The sequence below is a fragment of the Cystoisospora suis genome, assembly GCF_002600585.1.
Source record: "Cystoisospora suis strain Wien I chromosome Unknown contig_257, whole genome shotgun sequence".
Taxonomy (NCBI): Eukaryota; Apicomplexa; class Conoidasida; order Eucoccidiorida; family Sarcocystidae; genus Cystoisospora; species Cystoisospora suis.
Window position 1 is genome coordinate 111,314 of NW_027153059.1, and position 20,163 is coordinate 131,476.

At 51.9% G+C, this 20,163-nt stretch overlaps 2 protein-coding genes across 2 annotated transcripts; both read left to right on the top strand.

Annotated features, from left to right (window-relative positions):
- The first annotated feature begins 1,425 nt into the window (after positions 1-1,425).
- Positions 1,426-12,736, top strand: CSUI_000660 (uncharacterized protein). The gene is made up of 6 exons (XM_068060891.1): positions 1,426-5,998; positions 6,456-6,620; positions 6,794-6,889; positions 8,027-8,249; positions 9,124-9,178; positions 9,837-12,736. The coding sequence occupies exons 1-2, from the start codon at positions 2,963-2,965 to the stop codon at positions 6,489-6,491; spliced, it is 3,072 nt and encodes a 1,023-aa protein (XP_067927145.1). The 5' UTR covers positions 1,426-2,962; the 3' UTR covers positions 6,492-6,620; positions 6,794-6,889; positions 8,027-8,249; positions 9,124-9,178; positions 9,837-12,736.
- A 190-nt stretch (positions 12,737-12,926) lies between these two features.
- Positions 12,927-19,678, top strand: CSUI_000661 (uncharacterized protein; the record flags this gene model as incomplete). The annotated part of the gene is made up of 4 exons (XM_068060892.1): positions 12,927-15,599; positions 16,521-16,699; positions 17,530-18,035; positions 18,761-19,678. Coding segments are annotated over exons 1-4 (2,400 nt in total), but the record flags the coding sequence as incomplete, so codon positions are not given.
- Positions 19,679-20,163: the final 485 nt, after the last annotated feature.

Below are 20,163 nucleotides of genomic sequence, written 5' to 3' on the forward strand. Positions count from 1 at the left end.
ACGCTGGCGCAGAGCTTCGTCGCAGACGGGTCATGCGGGACTACGGACTCTTGGGAACCTTGCTGCCTATCGATCTGGACCACTCTCGGGAATGGCAAAGGACGTAAGCCGACTCGACCGCTCTCTGCGAGTAGCACCAGTGCATCGCCCCTATCAAAGCTGTACCAGAAAGCTGACAGATCATGGACGAAAGAAGTACCATCATTGGGACGCGCTTGAATGACGAGTGAGCGTTCCCGGCGATGTGTTCTCTTGGGGAGAAGTCTGTGGAGTACGGTGAGGGGAGATTGGAGACCGGTCGCCTTCGAAAGACGGATGTATGTACGTGCCAGCACTTACTTACACTAGAGTGCAGCTGATGCGCAGCCATCTCGCAGGCGTCCTGTACGAGTAAGCTTTTCAACACTCAACCGTGATTTCCAGTGATCTGAATAGGGGCGGCCACTTGATAGTGCCCGGTTGCGGTTTTAGGGGTGCACACGAGTAGCAGTCTCATCGGACCCAACATAGCCCAGCTGGCAAAAGCAGCTCAACGTGGAGCGAGAGCAACTGGACCGCGACATCTTGTTCGAGCCGGTTGCAACGAAACTTCTTCCTGAATTGTCACGCCTTAGTGCTTTTCTTTGATGCTACCGTCCCGTTCTGCATCCTTGCCGATGGAAACAACGGGACGCAGAGAAGCAGGACTAGCAACCACCAGTTACCTGCGCCAGAATCTTTCTTGTCCTACAACGGTTCAGATCCCGAAGAAATTGTGGCCATTTTCTCTCAACTCGAAGAGCGTAACTACAGCATCATGACATACGTTAACACGCTTAACTTCGAGTTGGAGGCAACAGAGTCGAAAAAGCGCCAGCTGGAGGAGCACATCCGTCAGCAGGCCCAGCACGAGGCGATCGCGCAGCGACTCACCGATGCCACCTTGAGTGATGTGACGGCACAGATTTCGAAAATGCTATATGCTACTGCTGGCAAGAACGCCCTGATCCAAAGACAGTTGAACTGTCTCTCTGAGGCTCACGAAATTCTCTCTAACACAGCCTCTCTTCTAACTCGCGTCTGGAACGGTCTTGCTGGATGTGAGGAGCCACCCCCAGTGTCCGGCACGTACTCGGGGCACTTGCCGTCTTCGCCTAATTCATCGAGGCCGGCCATGCTACGCCCTGGCGCAGCCAACACGACTGGGGCGCCCACGGCCGATGCTGCGATCTGTGCAGACGATGAAGACGCTAAAAACATTCTTCCTCTACTCTGGTATGTGGAAAAATTTGTACTCGCAAACAAGGCAAACATCCTAACTGCTAGGACGTCTGCTACCTTGGACGCGGCAGAACATCTTGAGAAGAAGGGTTCGGGTTTTAGCGGGCACGGCCGCGGACTCCTAAGAGGTCCAACGCCTCCCATTGCTGCGGCCTGCTTTCGTCCAATGAGCAGCGGGGGGGGCACTGGTGCAGGAGGCAACGGTTTAGGGAACGGGTTATTTGCTGGCGGCCTTGTGCCGCGGAGAACGGTATGCACACCTACGCACAGCGGAACACCCCCCACCTGCCCCCCGGGAACATGTAACGGAGGACCATGCTGTTTCGGGGCAGCAACTCGACACCCTGGTCCAGGCGCTGTAGCCAACTCAGTTACCGGCGGGAGCAAAGCGCTGCCGCCGAGGGAATCAGAGGTGAGCACCAAGCAAACGAAAGGTGGAAATGAATACCAGGTATCGTATCAAGCAACGTTTCTGAGGAATAAGCCAACTGTAGCAGGCAGGGTTAACGGGCTTCCAACTGCGTCTAGCGGGTCTAGCGACAGGGGAGGAATCGGAGGGGCAGGACCGCCCGGTCCAGGACTGTCACGCACCCCCAGTTCAGCAGACATCAGTCAGTCAGCCCCGCACGGAGAAGGGCAGTCATATAACCGGATGGGGGGCCTTGTCAATTCTGGGGGGAAGGAAAGTGAGGGAGAAGAAGACTGGGATACAGAAACGGAGAGGGGAAGCGCAGCTATTGCGTCGCTGGGCGACAGGCCTTTGAGCGTAGGAGAGCTGAGAGAAAGGACAATTATTGCGCTCAACAGACAAAGGAAGAAAAGAGGGGATGGAGCAGGGACGTTGTATCTGCCGGAGAAGATGTGTCTTCTTGCCACGCCGACTTTCGACGAAAACGGAGGTGACTACAAGGAGATACCGGACACCGGGGCCCCACGCTGAATACAAGCGGCACTGTAGGAGCATGTCGCAGGGTCTGTAAATATGTTTCCGCGCAGTGGCCTCACCTCCGCCAGTCTATACGGGCGCAGAGATTTGGGTCCCTACACACGGAAAAACGCGATCAGTGAGAAACTCAGGAGTAGAGATTGCACTGTGTTACCAAAAAAGAAAGGACTTGGCACAAAACATCAGGCCTCGGGTGGAGTGCATGCTGTTGCTGGCGTCCCGGACTGCAGGAAGAAACAAGCCTGTAGCTCTATAGACAAAGTCAGTACCGGGTGACAACTGTCACCGGTACGCGCACACATGCATCGGCACTGGTACCGAGTTGGACGCGCCTAATACAGTTGTACAGGGAGGTGTGAGCCGAGGATTCCATGTGCACAACACGAACGCCCTTGTAGCATCAAGACGTGGAGGACAAACATAGGAATCCGCACGCGGAAGAAACCGAAAGACTTCGATGCAGACTCGCTATGCTCACTTCGTTCCGCGAACCCACATCAGCCACTTGGAAACCAGAGACACGACAAAACGGCAAGAGTAGTCTTGAGTCATTATTCGTCGCCATAGCTGTCCTTGCTTTCCGCACCTGCCCTTCTTTGTTCTTACACTGGGTGTTTTCTGGCTCTGGCGCTCTTCCCAGGTACACGAAGGGGGAGTAGCGTAAAGTCTCCTGGAGCCTTTTCTTTATTTTCGAGTTCCCAATCGCCCCCGCTCTCTGCAGGAGGCGATAGCACACACTCTGGTCTGGTAAGTTTTATGGACATCGGCTCTTCGAGGAATGGAGGAGGCGATAGCAATGATGGGGAAAATTCGGAAGCAGGTAGCTGCTCGTCGGCTGCTCCCACGCCTTCGGCCAAGCCGTCTCCTCCCCGCTTATCAAGCACTTCTGCGATAGGTCAGCAACGCGGTGCGCTTCTATTGTACCCTGGTTCCTCCCGCACTAGAGAAAAGCAGTTCGTCCAGTTGTCTGCAACACGGAAGCGAGTCACCGAAGCTGACGCAGCTGCCCCGCACCTCGACTTGCAGCCGTCAACTCCTGTAATGCAGCCCCCCAGGAAGACGACAGTCGAAAAGGGGCTGAACGACGGGGAGAGGAAGACGCCACCCGAGATTACAGAGGGAGTGAGGAAGTCAACGAGTTCCCGGCAGTACGGGGCAGGGGGCGGTGGGAGGGCCGAACAGACCACTGGGCCAAGGGCTAGCCTTCAGTCCCAGCAAAGCATCACCAGACGAAGTACCAGACCGGGAGGAAAGATCAGGCGATCTCAGAAGGAAGGGAGAGACGGCCCGGCAGACCGGGGAGGCTCAGTAGTCGCTCCCGTGCGTAAGGGGTGTGAAGGACAGAGTCGGGGGACTCCGACAAACAGTGCCGCGAGCCAAGGGGAAGAAGAGCAGTCAAAAGAACATAAAGAAACCACGAAACACGGAGAGGAAAATATCGGCGAACGAAGCAAAGCCGGCGATGGCATAGAACAGCATGAACCGGAAGAGCCCGCTGCATCGCAAGAACGGAGGGAGCGTCTGGGCGGAGACGCGGAAGGTGATACTCCAAATGAAAAACCGCCATGTGGAGAGGGAATGGTAGGACAACCTGACGCTGCAGATACAGAGAGAGAAAACCAAACTGCTGAGAATGAGACTCAACTGGAAGGCAGTCTTGACACGCGGGGCGCCAGTTCAGACGACCACCCAGCAGAACGTGGAGAGGTAGCACAGATGACGGCTCAGGCGCCCGCAGACGGGGGACCGCAGTCAGCGCCTGGTATCTCAGAAGATGCCGAAGACGGGGAGCAACGCCGAACAGTCGACACCGCCGTTGAGCTGCCTTGCAGCAACAGGGACGACAACGATGATTGTTCGAAAATACACGAGTCCCCCCGGTGTCGTTCTCTGGGCCTGGCCCGACAGGGTTCTGCAGAAAAACTCGCATCCCTCTACGGTCGTATAGCGTGCTACGAAGAAAGAGAAGACGAGCGTGTCCCAAGACCACCGGAATGTGACAGAGAAGAGAAGATGGATGACAGTAACGAAGAGAGAGAAGACGACGCAAGAGACGCGGGTGAGGAATGCCTGGGGCAAACGTACGGAGAGGATGTTTCCTCTGAGTTAGCGAAAAACGCGGAAATACGCAAGGAGGCCGACGCCGGATCCGGGGCACGTGCTAGTTTGAATCTGAGCACAACCCCAGGCAGCGGTGACGCCGCACTGGGCGCGACAGAGACACAGCTCGAGGGAAGTGAAAAACGGGGCGACGATCTAAGTGATTCAAGCGGTCTAGGGGGAGGCACTGTCGGCGAAGCCATATCGTCTCATACAGATGATGCAGTCCTAATGGAGCTGCCATCCTGCACCACAGGCGGAGGCCACGACGAAGCGAATGAAGCTGTGGTGTTGCCACGCTCCCCGTCAGATTCGTCTGTTGCAAAAAAAGATGAGACAGAAAACAACAGTCCGCCCTCCGAAGCACCTGCTGAGCTGGTGAAACATGAAGCCTCGGTCAATCCAAGTCGGGCTCCTTCTTCTCCTGAGCTACAGCAGCCAAACGCTCTGCCCAGTGAACCATCCAATAGCCGACGGTCGCTATCTCCTGAAGCTTGGCATCCTGGCTTACTCCCAATAGAAGCCCTGGACTGTCAGAACAGACCTACAAGTGCCGGAGCATCTTCGCACAGCTCCCGCCTCAGTGGCAACGGGGGGGACAGAGCCGCAAGACTTCAGCACATCGCTGACAACCTCGCGTTCTGTCAGAACATGCAAGAAAGAACTGCCGGATCTTGCTTAGCACCTGGCCTGCAGACTGCTGGGCAACTGGGTGGTGAGGACTTTGATGGAGAAGGAGAGGGGGAAGTTCTCGGTGACCAAAACAACGAAGCGGAAGGTACAGGCTGCAAGATGAATGCAAAGGGAGGGGACCAGAAAGCCCAGCTTCTTTCTGAAGACCCCGGGCAGATAGGACCGACCTGTCCGTACGATGCTGAAGGAAACAACCCTGAGCTGAGGGAAGGCGGCTCACAAACAGGGACACCAAAAGAAATCCGGAGTAACGTGACGGTACCAAGGCGGCATTTCTCCGCTGGGGGAATGAGACCACCGCCTCCTTTCCGTCCTCCAAATTTCGCTGAAAGAATAGGAAGACCACTATCAGGTCCGGTCAGCCGGCTACCAGTTCCGGGCGAGCTTGCTGGTTCTCGTATCAACGAGGGAGCTAAACCCGCGTCAGTCTCTCCTCCTTTCGCCTGCTTACCACGGCCTGCCTCTAGTCCTTCCCCGTCTCCTCCCCCCCGGTTCTTCCTTCTTCCCTCTTACCCTCCGTCGCCAGCAACGGGTAAGGCAGACAAGCGTGACGCATCGTGTACTTCTCCTTGTGATAGGAATGCCAACACGGTGAATATTCTCAGGGCTCCAGAAAGTAATTCGTCCACCAACAACCAGCAGGGTGAAGCGAGTAGCGCCGGCAACTCACTTCCTTGTACACCATACCTGGCTCGATCCGAGCTGCCTCTGCTATCTCCTTGGAACCCTAGACCTCTGGCTGAACAGTTGCGACAAGGTCCTCCCCCCACGTCCCCCGGAGGTATCCCGGCACCCACCACTGTGGAACAAAGACAGTGGCTGGAATGGCAACAGGAGCAAGCCACTCGGCAGTTCCTTCTCCAGTCCGGCTGTTCGATCGTCCCGAATGATGACGTGGGAGGATCGGGATGTAGGAGGCCTCCGGAGCTTAGTTCATCTTGGAGGGCAGACCAAGCAAGAAGGGGAGGTCTGGGGAACGAAGGTGAAGCAGGAGTGGTGCTGCCGGGCAATGAGGAAGAAAAGAAATCCGACACAACCGTGGAAGAGGGTGAAGAAGGTCGAAAGGAGAGCGACGGAAACGGCGCCCCCAGCACAGATCCGATACGTCCGACTCCTCCGCAAAAAAGCAGGCCTGTCAGCGCAGCTAGTAACAGAAATTCTGTATCGTTTGTGCTCGACGGTCAAGGCGGGGGAGAGCAAAACTCTTGCCTATCACAACCTCAACAGCCTGTCTCACAGGGCAGCGAAAAAGAAAGCTGTGAGGACGAAGGGTGTGCCAGACAGTCATCCCGTACGCCCTCGCCTGAGAACGAGAGCATAGCGAAAGAGAAGCATGAAGACGAGACGTATCAAGAACACGAGCAGAAGCCCGTTGAGGATTGCTGCGAGGAGTCGCGAGTTAGTGTACCCTCTCCTGGATCAAGCGGTGAAGAGCCAGACAAGGAAAGGATCTCACCCTGGAAACAAGCCGTTGAGGAAGTTGACAGTCTAAGTTCTCGAGAAAACCTCGTGTTTATACACTTCCCTGAGGCACAAAGAACGGAGACGGAACCTGCCGCCGAAGACGACAGGACCGCCGGCGTACCAGCAGGACTAGATTGTCGGGTTGACTTCCTTCCTACTGAAGAAAGACAGAGGAAACCAGACACGCCAGTACCCCTACCACAGGAAAACGGAGCGTACGGAACAGTTTTCTTCCCCCCTGAAGAACGGCAGCCGGCTATTTTGAGTAAGGAGGTTACAGAGAATACGGAGAGACAAACCGACAATGCAGAGATTGATGATTTCTCTCACCTCGGGAATGACATGTCCCTATCGCAGTTCGAGCCGCCGCCGACGACGTCGCCCGAGGGGTCACAACCTCAGCCCTCAGAGGCAGCAGGAGACCTTCTGCCCGATGGCGAGGATGGGAGCCGCCCCGAAAGTCAGACACGAAGCAAGGCGAAAGAAGAGAAAAAGGAGAGCGTTATGATAGAGGGTGGACACCAGTGAAAGACAGCAAATACTTAAGGCTGAGGCAGCCCCAGGGAAGAGGAGTGTGGCGGTGTGAGGACCGAAGCAAATGGAGAGAAAGGAGAGATTCGACAACGCAATGAGAAAACGAAAAGAAAGGCGAGAAGAAGAAAGTTTGGGAAAAAACGAGGGTTCGGAAAAAACCGAGACCGCGGGGGACAAGAGATACGCAGAAAAGCTCCGCAGGCCGAGAAGCATACTAGAAGAAGAGCACGGAAAGCCGAGGGTGCATGGCATAGGGTATACCAAGGTTATATTGCTTCGCGAACGGTGAACACGCTGTTTCACTCTGTCGGACGCGAGAGCCAAACAGGGCGAAAGACCCCGGTGCCAACCTCAAGTAAAGTCTCCGTTTGACGAAAGTTCGGGGGTCTTGGCCCCTGCCTACATATCCGAGTGCTTACGCTTTTCTTTGTATGTACGCAGCTCTTTCCATGTATATCCGGTCTCTCATGCAATGTACAGGTAACACAGAACCACCATACCTTTCCCCTCTATGTGTCAGGGGGTTCTTTCAAAACTTGCCTCGTCTCTCTAACCTCATGGAACTAGGTCAGTTCACCGGTCCCATCTAGCTCTAGTAAGGGGATAACAAAACGGGTCAAAGAGAAGAGAAACTTCACGAGGAGCTCCTCATTACCTGACCGTAAACATTCACATTCTATTGATGGACGCCCCGGAGAGATGGCAAATAGCGACTGATATTATACGTCCGAAAGCGAAAATTGTCGACCCGTTTTGTTTCATCTCTCATTTCCAACCAAAGGTACATGGCCGTACGCACCCCCGAACACGACTTGCCAACATGGCGAAGGTTCACAGTAACAAAATACAAAATTTCTAGTCCATTGTGATGTGAGGAAGGATAGGTGAGGCACCATACAAAAGAACCTCTACGTGCCTGTCAATTGTGAATAGCCCAAGATCAACGCTCTTTATGGTCGTCCTCTATCATCGCGACTGTTGCATCATGTTGAAAGGTTGGAAATAGTATCCCATAAATCATCTACTCACCTGTCAGTTGGCGTGCTTAGAGCGCACCAGTCCCCACAGAGAGGGCGAGTGTTTCCCTAACTCCTTCACTCTCTTCTGAGTTCGTCCAAAGTAAACGGACTTCCCCAATCCCAGGACGATCGGACTCCGAGTAGGACAACAGTGCGCTCGGCGACAAGAAGCAGGAGCGTGTGTTTTGATAGGCCCGTGTCCCTCCACGTCTGCTCCTCGTGCTAGGCACGAACTTTATGTATCAGTGAGACAGAAGACCACAATACGGCAGAATGAAAATTCTTTCCTTACTTGTTCCTGGCTACATCGCTCTCTTCATGCTGGTATAAACCCTTTCATTTGGCGGCTTTTCGTGAATCACGGACAGGCGTGACACTGCATCGTCTGAAACACAGGCAGTTTCATCGTTCGTCTGCACCTTAACTTGCTTTACCCCTTTCAAGTTTTTCCCGGCACAACAACTCATCTACGTTGCATTACAAACACAAGACAAGGGGTGCCCTCTCAAAGCGACTAAAGTCCTTCAGCGTCCACTTTGGGTCAAGCAACCTTGGTGTCCTATCACAGACCCAGTGTACTACGTGTACTAGCAGAGCGTGCATAGTCAGTAAAGAGTGATACTGTTGTCGTGCCGATTACAGAGACATCCGCACAAGTGCCTAGATATGTTTGCATTCGACAGGACGGTCAGGAACCCGGCTTACTGGATTACCGTGCACAAGTGTACGTGATGGGGCACAAAAAGAGGTAAATAGTACATATACCCAAAGGCGGCACATACGTTACAACCCCGCTTACGTCTCTGTACATGTGTCCTGCTTGGATATCTACCTAGTTCCTGACCAGCCTTCTGGTATTGCCTCAACAGTGGAATTCTCAGGTAAAGTCTGCTGTGAATTACGCAAAGGTGGATTCATCCTCCCCCCCTCTTCACATGCTTTGCATGTGAGAAAGAGAGTGACACACACGCGAACCCACAATCTGGAGAACGAGTTTTGGTAGAAAACGTCGTCTTAAGGAATTCTCAACGGACTTGCACGAAGCAAAGAAACGTCTTTACATTCCTTTTTTGTGTCCAAGTAAGTCTCCTGGTGTAATGTACGTACGCGAAGCTGTGAGAAAGTATCCGCGTGGGCGCTCGACATTCCGGAAAAGCTCAAGCTGTACGCAGTGTACTCTACATCATAAAGGTCAAATAGCACCGTGCGGCATCACAATCCCGCAACGCATGAGATCCCTTCTAGGATCGCTTCACTGCACCATCAGAAATCTCCACAGATACTCAAAAGACACACCCAACTCTTCTAAATAGAAACCAGTGACACTTATGATATATCTGGCTCGCCACCACTCGTCTGGCCACAGAAGACTGAGGTCACGCATCCTCTGTTCTCCTGATATCTCACTTCACTGTGCTGTACAATTGCTTCTTCCCGGGATGTACGAGAGAAAACTCATGCAAGGCGCTGGCGTACCGCTCCTACACACTGCGCCTTCCAGGATTCTCTCAAAGCAGTCTAGAAACAGACGGGGTTCTTAAGAGCCGATGAACACCGCACCGCACAGCGAGATCTATCAAGCAACACGCCAGCGTACTTCTTTATTCCCGAGACATTCTCACGCTGATGCGAAAGTGGTGAATGAAGACCTTCCTGGTGGCTTGAGACGTACGATGACAGTTAAGGCAAAGCCCAATTTTAGTATTCAAACTACCAAAACCTGAAACTATCTGAGGCGTTATGAAACCGAACAACGGCTGCTCTCTGTTGACGAGGTGCTTCACCCTACAAAAAAGAAAGGGTTTTCAACCGCGATTTACCCTGAGAGGAAACAACCAGAGAGAGTGATGTTTCCCAGAAAGACCGGAAAGACGGGGGGACCGGAGAACTGAAGACAGTATCGAAAGAGAGAACGGTACAACTGAGACGAAAGAGATAAACGAAAGTAGCTCGACTCTCAAATATTCCGTAGAGTGACCCTTGGACCTGAGACGTACTGCGGGACTAAGGAAAACAATCGACAAGGAGACAATCGACTCCCTCCCTACCTCGTGCTTGCAACGGAAAACAAGCTCTACGTTCCTTCCTAGCAAGGGCATGTAAAGGCCTTGAGTAGAGAACGAATTCGCCCCATGAAATCCTCTGTGGCGAAGAGGCCTGCCCTTCCCTCTTTTACGACTCACAGACAGGCATAGCTTCCCGTCCACGTATACATATATACACTCGTGAGAAGTAAAAATAGTTACCAGTCCACTAGGTAATGCATCAAGGGGCGCTACTCATCATTCACTGTCACTGGATAAGGCCACACTTCAGGTGAAGCAGAATCGAACCAGTTTGGGCTACTCCTTCCCACAACCAAACGGAGGGCGCAACAGAACGGGCATAAAGAACTGCGGCTTCGCGGTGATAGCGAGAGCACTCCAGACACCAGCAGAGAGAAATGACGGAATTCGCGTTGTGTCTGGATCTGAAGGGTATAAGGTCTCGTATGTCTATTTTCCTGTCTGCTTTTTTTTTCAACACGGGAGTCGTCACAGTAGCAAACAAGGAAGAGGAAAAAATGAGTGCAAAAAGCGCCGACCGACAGCTGTTGCTTCGTGAAAGGGGAGGCGGCCTGTGAGGGCCGGAAAAATTGAAGAGAATTCTAATCTCTACAAGGACGTAGCAGAGACTTGACAGACTGCAGAAAAACGAATCTGAGATAATGACAGTCGTGTACTCGTCTCTCAACACAGAACGGCAATAACTGAGACTTCTCTTATCTGATGTCCTTCCGCTTCACCACCACAATGCTCTATCCAGTCAAGTCTCGTAATCCCCTTCGCACAGCCATCTTCAGCCGCACATGGGGTTGTTTACCACAGAAGAAAGGACGAGGGTTTGTTTGCTACCAGATTGCCTCTTCCTCTCTTCTCCCTCCCCTCTTCGAGTATCAGCACCTTCAGCTTATCAAGAGTCACCTTGTTGAAACCGTCGTGCTTCTTGCTCGAGAAGTCTCGCATATTGTGCCTCGTCCAGGAGCCTCCTCCTTACCGTTTCGACTAGTTCGCTGACCATGTTATTCTCCTTTCTGGGGTCATCCTCCCCGCGTGAGGCGGTTCCGAACAACCGAAGCTTAACTAACCAGCCTTCTCCCTCTGGGTCGTCAAATACCAGCTTGGGAGCCTCCTTGATCTTCTCATTGACCTCAATTATCTCCCCCGAAACCGGACTATACGCCTCAGCTACACTCTTAACGGATTCCATAGAACAAATAGGGGTTCCTTTATCTACCCAGAAACCTGAAGAAAGGACGTCTTTTTTCTGCTCTCTCGCGACCGCATAGACTAAAGCCTCCCGTTTGTGTCCGGAAGATTTCTCCGGAGACGAAATGCACTGTCCTCTGGCAATGGCTTCACCTCGCTCGACTATCGCTTCAGAGAGAGCCTGAGGAAACTCCACGTATACAACCTCACCCAGTTCTTTCGCCACAAAAGAGGTAACTCCAATGTAGGCGACCAGGGAAAGGAAGGTTGTGTCTCGGGTCACGGGGTCCGCCGTGTTACTGTGCTCTTTCACTATCTCTCTGGCCTCCCGGTTATTCTCAGCAGACACGTTTTCTAACTCTTCTTGTCCCATGCCCAGTGGATCCCCGGAGGGGGAACGCTTATAGCAGACTATGGAGGAGGAAGCCGGTGAAAAACGGGATGACGAAACATAAGTTGAACAAGACTTAGAGCAGGGGGACTTCTCAAGAACAAGGCGGACATACTCGTGAGACTTGGAGTAGAACACTCCAATGTGACGCTGATCGGCAGAAGAGAGGCGAAGAGAGAAGTCATCTCCATTTTCGTGAGAGGCGACAGAAGCACAAGGACGCGAAGCAGATGAGCAGACTTGTAATGGCTGTTTTTGCGAAAGAGAGAAGCTTGGAATAGACGGGAGACAGCGGAGACTAGTTAGAGAAGAAAGACGACGAAGGGACGACCAAGGTGACACCGGCGGTAACGGGCTGGAACTGCTTGCTCTGCTCGGCTGTTCGCAAGGGTCTGCTCTTAAACGTAATGTCGTGAAAGGAAAGCACCTGGCGGAAAACGGAGAACAGCAGGCTCTGAGATGACGACGCAGATCGTGAGTTGGCTGATGCCAGACTCTGTGTGTCAGAGAACCCCCCCGAGAAACTCCACCCGGCTCCCTGCCACCGTAGCATCGATGGAAACGGTAAGATGCGCGGATAAACATCGGGTTTAAGAAGCAAGCCATCTAACGGAGAAGGTATGGCAGGTCCGGCGAAAAGCTGATTAGCGAAGAAGGGGGACCCCTGGCGTGACTACTAGCCGCTGGACACAAACGTCATCTGCAGGAGAAAGCTCGCCTGCAGGAGAAACGTCTCCTGTCAGTTAGTTTCTGGTCTGCAGTCCAAGGGAAGCTGAACCTAAAAGCGAAAAACGCAAGCAGAAAGAGTGGCCAAGCCCTCCGAAAACGTGTCCGTACAGCTTTCAGGAGAGAAAGAGGAATCACGGAAGAAAAGAACAATGAAAGGAAAGATGGCAGTTTCCTCTTAGCTCCCCAGAAGAGATTTCGTCTTCGGTCATGGCCTGAAGTAGAAGAATTACAAGAGAAAGGCGGAATTTCTTTAGTGCCTCCTGTATGTGCGATCTCTGAAAGATGGAGGCTGTATGCGGTCCATAGCCTTCCTCATGCCTGGGCTCTCGGTTCTTAGTTGCAACTCCGTTTCTATGGAAGGCAGAAAGGACAGAGGACGAGAGCGAGTGGACGGCGAAGGAAAGGCGAGGCCAGATGGGACAAGACACAGAGAAGCAATGCATGCGCCTCCTTCAATCTGTCTCGCGCCCATGCAGCTCTTACGACTCCGTGGAATGTGTGTGATGACTCAGAAAGCCAACGGCTACATCGATGTTTTGTGCATCACACAACAGCTGAACATCAATTTCGTTTCAGGTCTGTCCTGTTGTGGACCCCCGGACTCATTCCTCTCTCAGTATGACAGCCGGATGCAACGGCGAAGCGTTCAGTCTCCATAAGGAGAGATACTGTGCACCAATACTGCTTGTTTTCCTCTCTTTTTTTCTCGCTTCTACTTCTTATCGGCTTGAGTTCAAGCGCGTGACTATCTGGCCATCGTATTTTTCATTCCTGGACCACTCTGTCCGGTTCTTTCCTTTTCACCTTCCGACTTTCCTCAACGTCTCCGTGTGCCTGGCTGTGCTTTGAATGTCGGCCTAGCCGTTCTCTCGTCGGTTCTTTCTCTTCTCGGCGCCCTCCCCTCCTCCCTCGTGCGCCTTCATCCTATTCCCAGCCTTTTTTCCTCTCGTCTTCGTCTCTTCCGGCCTTCCGCTCTGCAACGCGCGCCCTTGCCGCGCTGGTTGGCCACTCACCATCTGTACCTTCCCCGCAAACCGCGCATTTCTAGCCTTGTCTCGGGTCGCGGGCGCTTCTCTCTCTTTTCTTTGTTGTACAGCCGGAGCACTCGGGGAGACAGAAGTCCTTCTCCGACAACTGCGTGTGTCGACGACCCCTTCTCTGCTTCTACCCTTTCACTTTGCTCTTCTCACAACACTGTCTCATCTGCTGGGACGTCTTGATATCGTGCACCCTGAAAAGGAGGCCACGCTCCCTGGGTCGTCTACTGAGGCGTCTTGACCAATGTTCTGGAAGTTCTGTATTGTGGTGTTCGGTTTCAGTCATGTGTAAAGGAGCTGTGCAGAGGAGTCTCCTGTCTGGCGTCATCTGATATCGTGTGCCCCGAGTACTTCAGGAAGAAGGGAGGTTAGACAAAGTGTTGAGGCTGTAGGCATTTAAACTGTACAAAGTAGCCGGTTTGCGTTAGAGGAAGTGCTTGGCCTTTGGGAGTTTCTCTCTATGTATTGACTACCGGGAACAGCTGGTTCTATTCGCCCTCGAGAAGAGAATGCGATAGTTCTAGCTCCGGCGAGGTCGAGCAGTGGCCGTTTGCTCTGACTTTGTTCTGCCCTCTACTACGGGAGACCCCTGTTCATTGTCTTTTTGTACCTGCATCGTCCGAGACCCGCGGACAGAAACGAAGCACAGGGGAGGAGTTAAGGTCTTCAGTGGATTTGTGTGTGGCAGGATCTCCCCGTCAGCGTTGCCTTTTCTTATACTACTCAGTTTTACCTTTCCGCTTTCTCTCCTTCAGAACCTTGTGGGTCGTCGCCAGCTGGCGCTGTCTGTCCACACCACCCGGTTGACGCACTTGCCCTCCTCTGCTCGCCAGGCTGCCGGTGTCAATTGTCTCCTTTTCCACCAACCCCACAAAAGGGTTTTCGCATCTGATTAGCGAGGACAACGTACACTCACATCTTCGTTCAGTACCCTGTCCGCCTCTTCGAGTGTAGTCAGCCCGTTTGGGCTCCTACCTCGCAGTCAAAATCTCTCGTTCTCTCCGTGCACGTAAAACTCTGCAAGACACGCGTCCCTAGTCGTTGTGTCGTCTCTACTAGTGGCATCCGTGTGGATGCAAGACTGATGGAAGGCTAGTCTTTTGACGAATCAGAAACCTCGCGGGGCACAAAGAAACCCGGGCCTCTCCGTGGTCAAAAGTCGAGCTGAGTCTTTGTTGCCGGGGGGAACAGTTTCTCGTTTTCGAGAGCTTGTATGTCTTCCTTGTGTCTCGTCCTCATTCCTTTTCTTCGTCTGTTTCCACTCAAGTTTACTGTCTTGATTCCCGTCTTCCTCTCTCTCGCTGTGGGGTCCAATCCTTCTTTTTTCCCGCGTTGACTCTGTTTTCTTTGCCGTTCTTTTCTTCCGTCTTCAACTCTAGTCATGTTCTCTGCATCCTCCACCGGCCCTCCGGGCCCCGGGGGAGAAGGCGTGCAACAACTGCCTGGCGCGGCTCCACCTCCCGGTGCCCCTTTAGCGCCTGCGGCAGGGGGTGTGTACACAGAGGACTCTGTCCGTTCCATGGTTCTGAGCTTGTACTTTCCTTCAGCTGGTTCGACGCCGCCCGCCGAAGCAAACTGTTTTCTAGTCGAATTTCAGCAGCAGCAGGCTGCGTGGCCCATCTGTATCTCCGTGTTGAATAAATTCGCCTTGTCGTTTCAACAGAAGAATGGAAATCTTTTCCAGTTAAGTCCTGAAGAGGAGTGTCTTCTTTATTTCGCATCTCAAACGCTCGCAACGCAAGCTCGGGCGGGTTTTCCTCAACAGATCGACCTTCTTCTCTCTGTGCAGATGGGTACGAATACAAGTGAATTCCATAAGGGAGGTATGACAGAGATAGAGAGAAGGAAAAATGCGGAAAAGGGTGTGTTTAGGGAACTCCGACAAGGTCTGGTTCAGCTACTGTTTTCTTGTAGGCACGCTCCACAAGCCGTGGTACGTCAGCTAGCCGTTGCCTTGTCTGCAGCGCTTGTCTTCGGAGCAGCGAGTTCTTGTCCACAAGGCTGTGAGCCTAGCGACGGGGAAATTGAAGGTGGGGGAATGAAACAAAGACCGCCAACATTACCAGAAGTCGCTCTGGAAGAAATTCTTGTCGCCCTCGGACAAAAGTTAGGAGAGGAAGGAGCAGGACCACTTCTCGAAGTTCTCGTCGCTCTTCCTCAAGAAGTCTGCAGTCAAAGGTGAGATAGGAACATGGTCTACACCACTAGAGACATACAAAGCGTGCGTCTCCGCAGAGGGTAAAGGATCGATCTGGAGAAGTGTGCAACAGAGTGTAAACATAAAAGGACTGACCAGTTAACGAGGAAGAAAGTGACAGAAAATAGGTGTAAGAAACTTCGTTATGAACCTGAATACATGTAAAATGTCCCCCGTCCACGTGTATGTCTCTACTAACCTTTGAACAGTGGACATGGGTACCTGTTTCCGAGGTGTGAAGGTATGGAGAGGGACACAGCTCTTCTGTAGCAGTTGTAGATGCTCCCAAAGACAACCTAGAGTCTGTCATCATGTCTGTATATGTTTTTGTGTGCGGCACTTAGAAAGCTCTAGATATAGCCATATATAGGTATATATATATATATATATATACATACATACAAGCGGAAGCCTCGCGTGAGATGAAACAGGGGAGGAGTGTTGCTGTATTTCCCTGTCCTGCTGTCTTCCGTCGTAGCTGAATTAAGCTTTTCTCTTCTCTGGAGCACAGGTATAAACCAAACTCGGTACCTCGCATCTCCTTAACACCATTACTGCGGACACGGCAGGAGTGGGGAAACAGCAACTGAAAAGAAGGAAGGATAAGATAAGCATAGGAAAGGAAATGTTGGTTCTTCCTCATGAGTGAAGTGAACGAAGCGGGACACTCGTCAATGCATGCCTCTCTCTTCAGTCATGCCAACCACGATGACGCAGAAAGGATAGGAAGAAGAGAGGAGGTTTAATAGACGAGAGAGAAGGCTGAGATTCATGAGGAGGACGCTTTAGATCGTAAGAAGTTTTTGTTAACCGGAAAGCATCAGAGAGGAAGAGATGCTTTCCGCAAGACTTTTTTGTAGTTTTTCCCTCCTTCTGCTAGCCTCTCTATGTGTTGATCTCAGACTTTCTCTCGCAGAAAATACTCGGCTAAAGATTCTGCGGGTTCTCGTGCAAAAACATTCAGCATCTGCTCTTTCTGCCGCAGCGTCTGTTTTCGAGTATCTGGAGAGAAAACAGTCTGAAGATCTCCATGCCGGTAAACATGCTTCAACTCTTGCTCAAGTTGCTGCACTCAAGACAGGTAAGGCAAATGAGCTAAGTGATTCTTCACATTGCGCCCTTGTATGTTCGGGCTAGGCATGTTCCCTTCTTCGTGATGGTACAAGATAACGATCTGGTAGCCTTCCCAACAGACGACTCCAGGAATTCTTTTGGATGAAGGGAGACGCAGAGATTAGAAATGCCTCTCTGGTACCTCGTAGCGTCGTTTCTGTTCTGCTGTTTCTCTTTCTTAAGGAAATTCACAGTAGTCAGTCCAGTCAGTGCCAACTGAACAGCGAGCAGGAGGGGCTCGATGTGTCTCTTGTACGTAGTTTTCGATCTGATGTGATTTCTCCTGTAAACATGAGCGTATATCTGCTTTTCTCCGTACTCCGCGATGGACATCTTTCTCCGTGTGAGAATGTATGTAAGCGACCTTATACACGTGTACGCTCTTGAAATTAGTGAACAGTAAAAGGCCAAGCGCAAGGAGACAGAGAAGCGTCGTGATATGACGCGTATCTCTCTTCTGCATTCGTTGTTTAAACATCAGGGCGAAGCGAAGTTTGGATGTGATACGAAACGATTTCTATGCTCACAGACTTCGCATGCAATGTAGAATGCTGTCTGGAGACGACGGATCGGCCTACACTCATGTGGACCATCAACGGGCCGTTTATCATACGTCCCCTCTGTTGTGAGTGAGCGTGCATTATTGCGTTTCTCAATGCAGGTGCCCCATCCCGCTATCTTTCCTCAATCACTCATACATTCGTCCGTGCACTTTTCTCCCCTCTCTGCAAAAGCTAGCAGATATATTTCGAGCTCCGCATGCTGAGTGATTGGCTGCCTGTCTTTTCTGTATCCCAGCATGTGTCACGGGTATCCGGTCGTGGATCTCCGCTCACCTTTCTGCTCTCTCCATGTCTGCCGTCTCGAGCGAAGCATCTGATCAACCTTTTTTCTCCACCACTCCCCTCTTCTCGTTTCTGGTTCCTGATGGACCGTCTCCCTCTCCTCTTCGGGTTCTCCAAGCTCTGTCTTCCCGCAGCCCCGGATTTCTCTCTGGTCCTTCCCCAGGTTCTGCGTCTGCGCTCAGTAGCAGCCCTTCAGCAGACCAGGCCCAGGTCCTCGATGCTATGCAAGCTACAGGCGAAGCCGTTGCGTGTCTGGCGGCTTTGGCGGCAGATCTTGCGGCGTCTGTCAGAGTTCGTTGTGAGGAAGAAGGGCAGGTGGGGAGTGGGAACCCTAGTGCATCGCGGATGGAAAGAAGGAAGCAAGATGAGAGAGAGAAGACCGCTTGTAGGACGGTTATGGAACAGCTTGTCCAGGCATATGCCTCTGCTTGTAAAACTACCAAAGAGGAAGCCAATCGAGTAAGAGTCGGCGATGCTAACGGACGGCCTGCTTTACCTATGCATGCGCATTTCAGGAGCGGTGTGTACTCCCCTTCATATAAAGCTTAGCGGCGTCTTTGTCTACATTTGTACGGGGCACCTACCTGTTAGTCGGCTCATATATTGTAAGCTGTAACGACGCCTGAAGAGGGGATTCCGGGTTTAAAGACACTGCAGAGGAATCTCCGTAGTCATCAAAAAGTTCGTTATGCCCGATTCCACTCCTCCAGTCTTCTTATCTAGAGGAAGTTACTCACCAGGGAAAGATTAATTGTGGGGTTGCAATTCCGCGCCATCCGTTGCTTAGGGGATAGTGAGTGTGACCCTCCCTTGCTACAGTGATTTCATTTTCGTTTTGTCTCGCCGGCAGAGATCATTTATCATGTGACGGACTGTACGGACTATGTCGATCAACAGTTCACTTAGTCAGGAAGGAGCTGTCAAAAGCCAGCTAAACCGAATACCTGAAATCCATTGGAGATTAGTCTTTCTACTGAGCGCAGCCAAAGAGGAACGAGACGGCGTGAAGACATAGTAATGGTCAATAGGATTCATGTATACTGGATACAGAAATACTTTACTCTTTACCAAAGACTTCTTGTCTATGAACACCTATCCAGGGGAGGAAGAGACGTGCAGACACGTCAGTACCTTATGTTCACCTGTTCTCTTGGTTTGCCTGTTTGTTCATCCTGGGACCCTAGACTGGATATCACGGTGAAGCAGATTTTCTTCAGGCGCTTTTCTCCTCAGGAGTCTTGGAGCTTGCAAAGGAAGCTTTACCAGCCTTTCTTCATGGAGACCCCTGGTGGCCTCTGTCTCCTCCACCGTTCAGCAGAGGGGATTCTTCGTCTCAGCATCATGCTTCCTTCTCTGCTTCTCCTCGTGATCGTAGCCTTGTCCTTTCTTTACAGACAGCAGCACAGCAGATTTGTGGTTTTGCAGCGGATGTCTTGTTACGACATGAGTCGCTAGGAGTCAAGACGGCAGGGCTGGATTTCTTCTATAACCTTCTCTTTCACTTCGTCTCTCTAGTTTCACATCAACAAGAGCTCTTTGTACGAGCCGAAAAGGAATCTCACGCCGGATTACAGCATCCTTTCTCCCAACCTGGGGGGGCCGCAGCCGGGCAGACAGCGGCATCACGGGGAAGCGGGGAGAGGAGTAATGGAGCTACAATGTCTTCAGGTACTTTGCAACAGTCAGAGGATCTTGAAGCGAATCAACATGAGGGAAAGGGAGTAGGAGAGGCGGACGCAAATGTAGACTCTCAGGCGGTTCTTCCGTCACCTACTTCAGTCCTGTACGCGCAAGTATCCCGAGATGTCGAAGAACGACGACAAAGACTTTTTCCGGTGTTTGAACACTTCGTCAATGTGCTCATGAGCGAAGTAGGCCCTCCGACGGCATCGGCAGTTATAGGAGAAGAAGTGGATTTGGAGCGCTGGGGAAGATTTCGAGATGAAGCCGCAGTTAATCTAACTGAAGCGACGCTTGTTCTCGGGCACGAACATGCTTTAGAGAGAGCAGGGAATGAGATTCACAGGCTTCTCCAAGAGCACCAGAACCCCTCAGGGAATAATGGAGGACTGGGAAAAAACACGTCCGCACACAAGGTAACGACACCGGAAAGAGAAGATACTAGAAAACGGCTGCAGCGAAGCATTCGCTTTTATCTATCTATCTATCTATCTCTTTCTGTCTATGTATATATCTATCTGTCTCCTCGGAATCCGTTTTTTTCCGTGTAGTGAATCCAAGTGGGGCCGAAGTATGGAGGAAGTTGGTATTCTTGGAAAAACATTTAACGATATCACGGTGTAAGTAGCTCACTTTGTCGTATCTCCTCTGTCTAGGAAAATTAAGTACGTTTCTTTCACCGCAAAGTGTGCTCGTGCATCCTCCATCCTCCCGGCTCTTCTTTGTCCGTGGTCGTGTATGAGGCGAAGTAACTTCTTCGGGCCTTATCTGTCTTACGAGACTGTCTTCTTCCTCGATCTGTCAGTCGCTTCTTTGTCTTTCTTCTTCTTGTTCTAACGTGTGGGTTCCTATCCCGCTTCACACTACGGTATGTGTTTGGCGTTGAGATGCTTTTGTTCTGCAGAGA

Bases quoted from the DNA above. Each gene is read 5' to 3' on its own strand.
- CSUI_000660 (XM_068060891.1), top strand. From the start codon at position 2,963: ATGGACATCGGCTCTTCGAGGAATGGAGGAGGCGATAGCAATGATGGG. The intron at 5,999-6,455 runs CTGCCGGGCAAT...AAAGGATCTCAC, and splicing joins AAGGTGAAGCAGGAGTGGTG to CCTGGAAACAAGCCGTTGAG.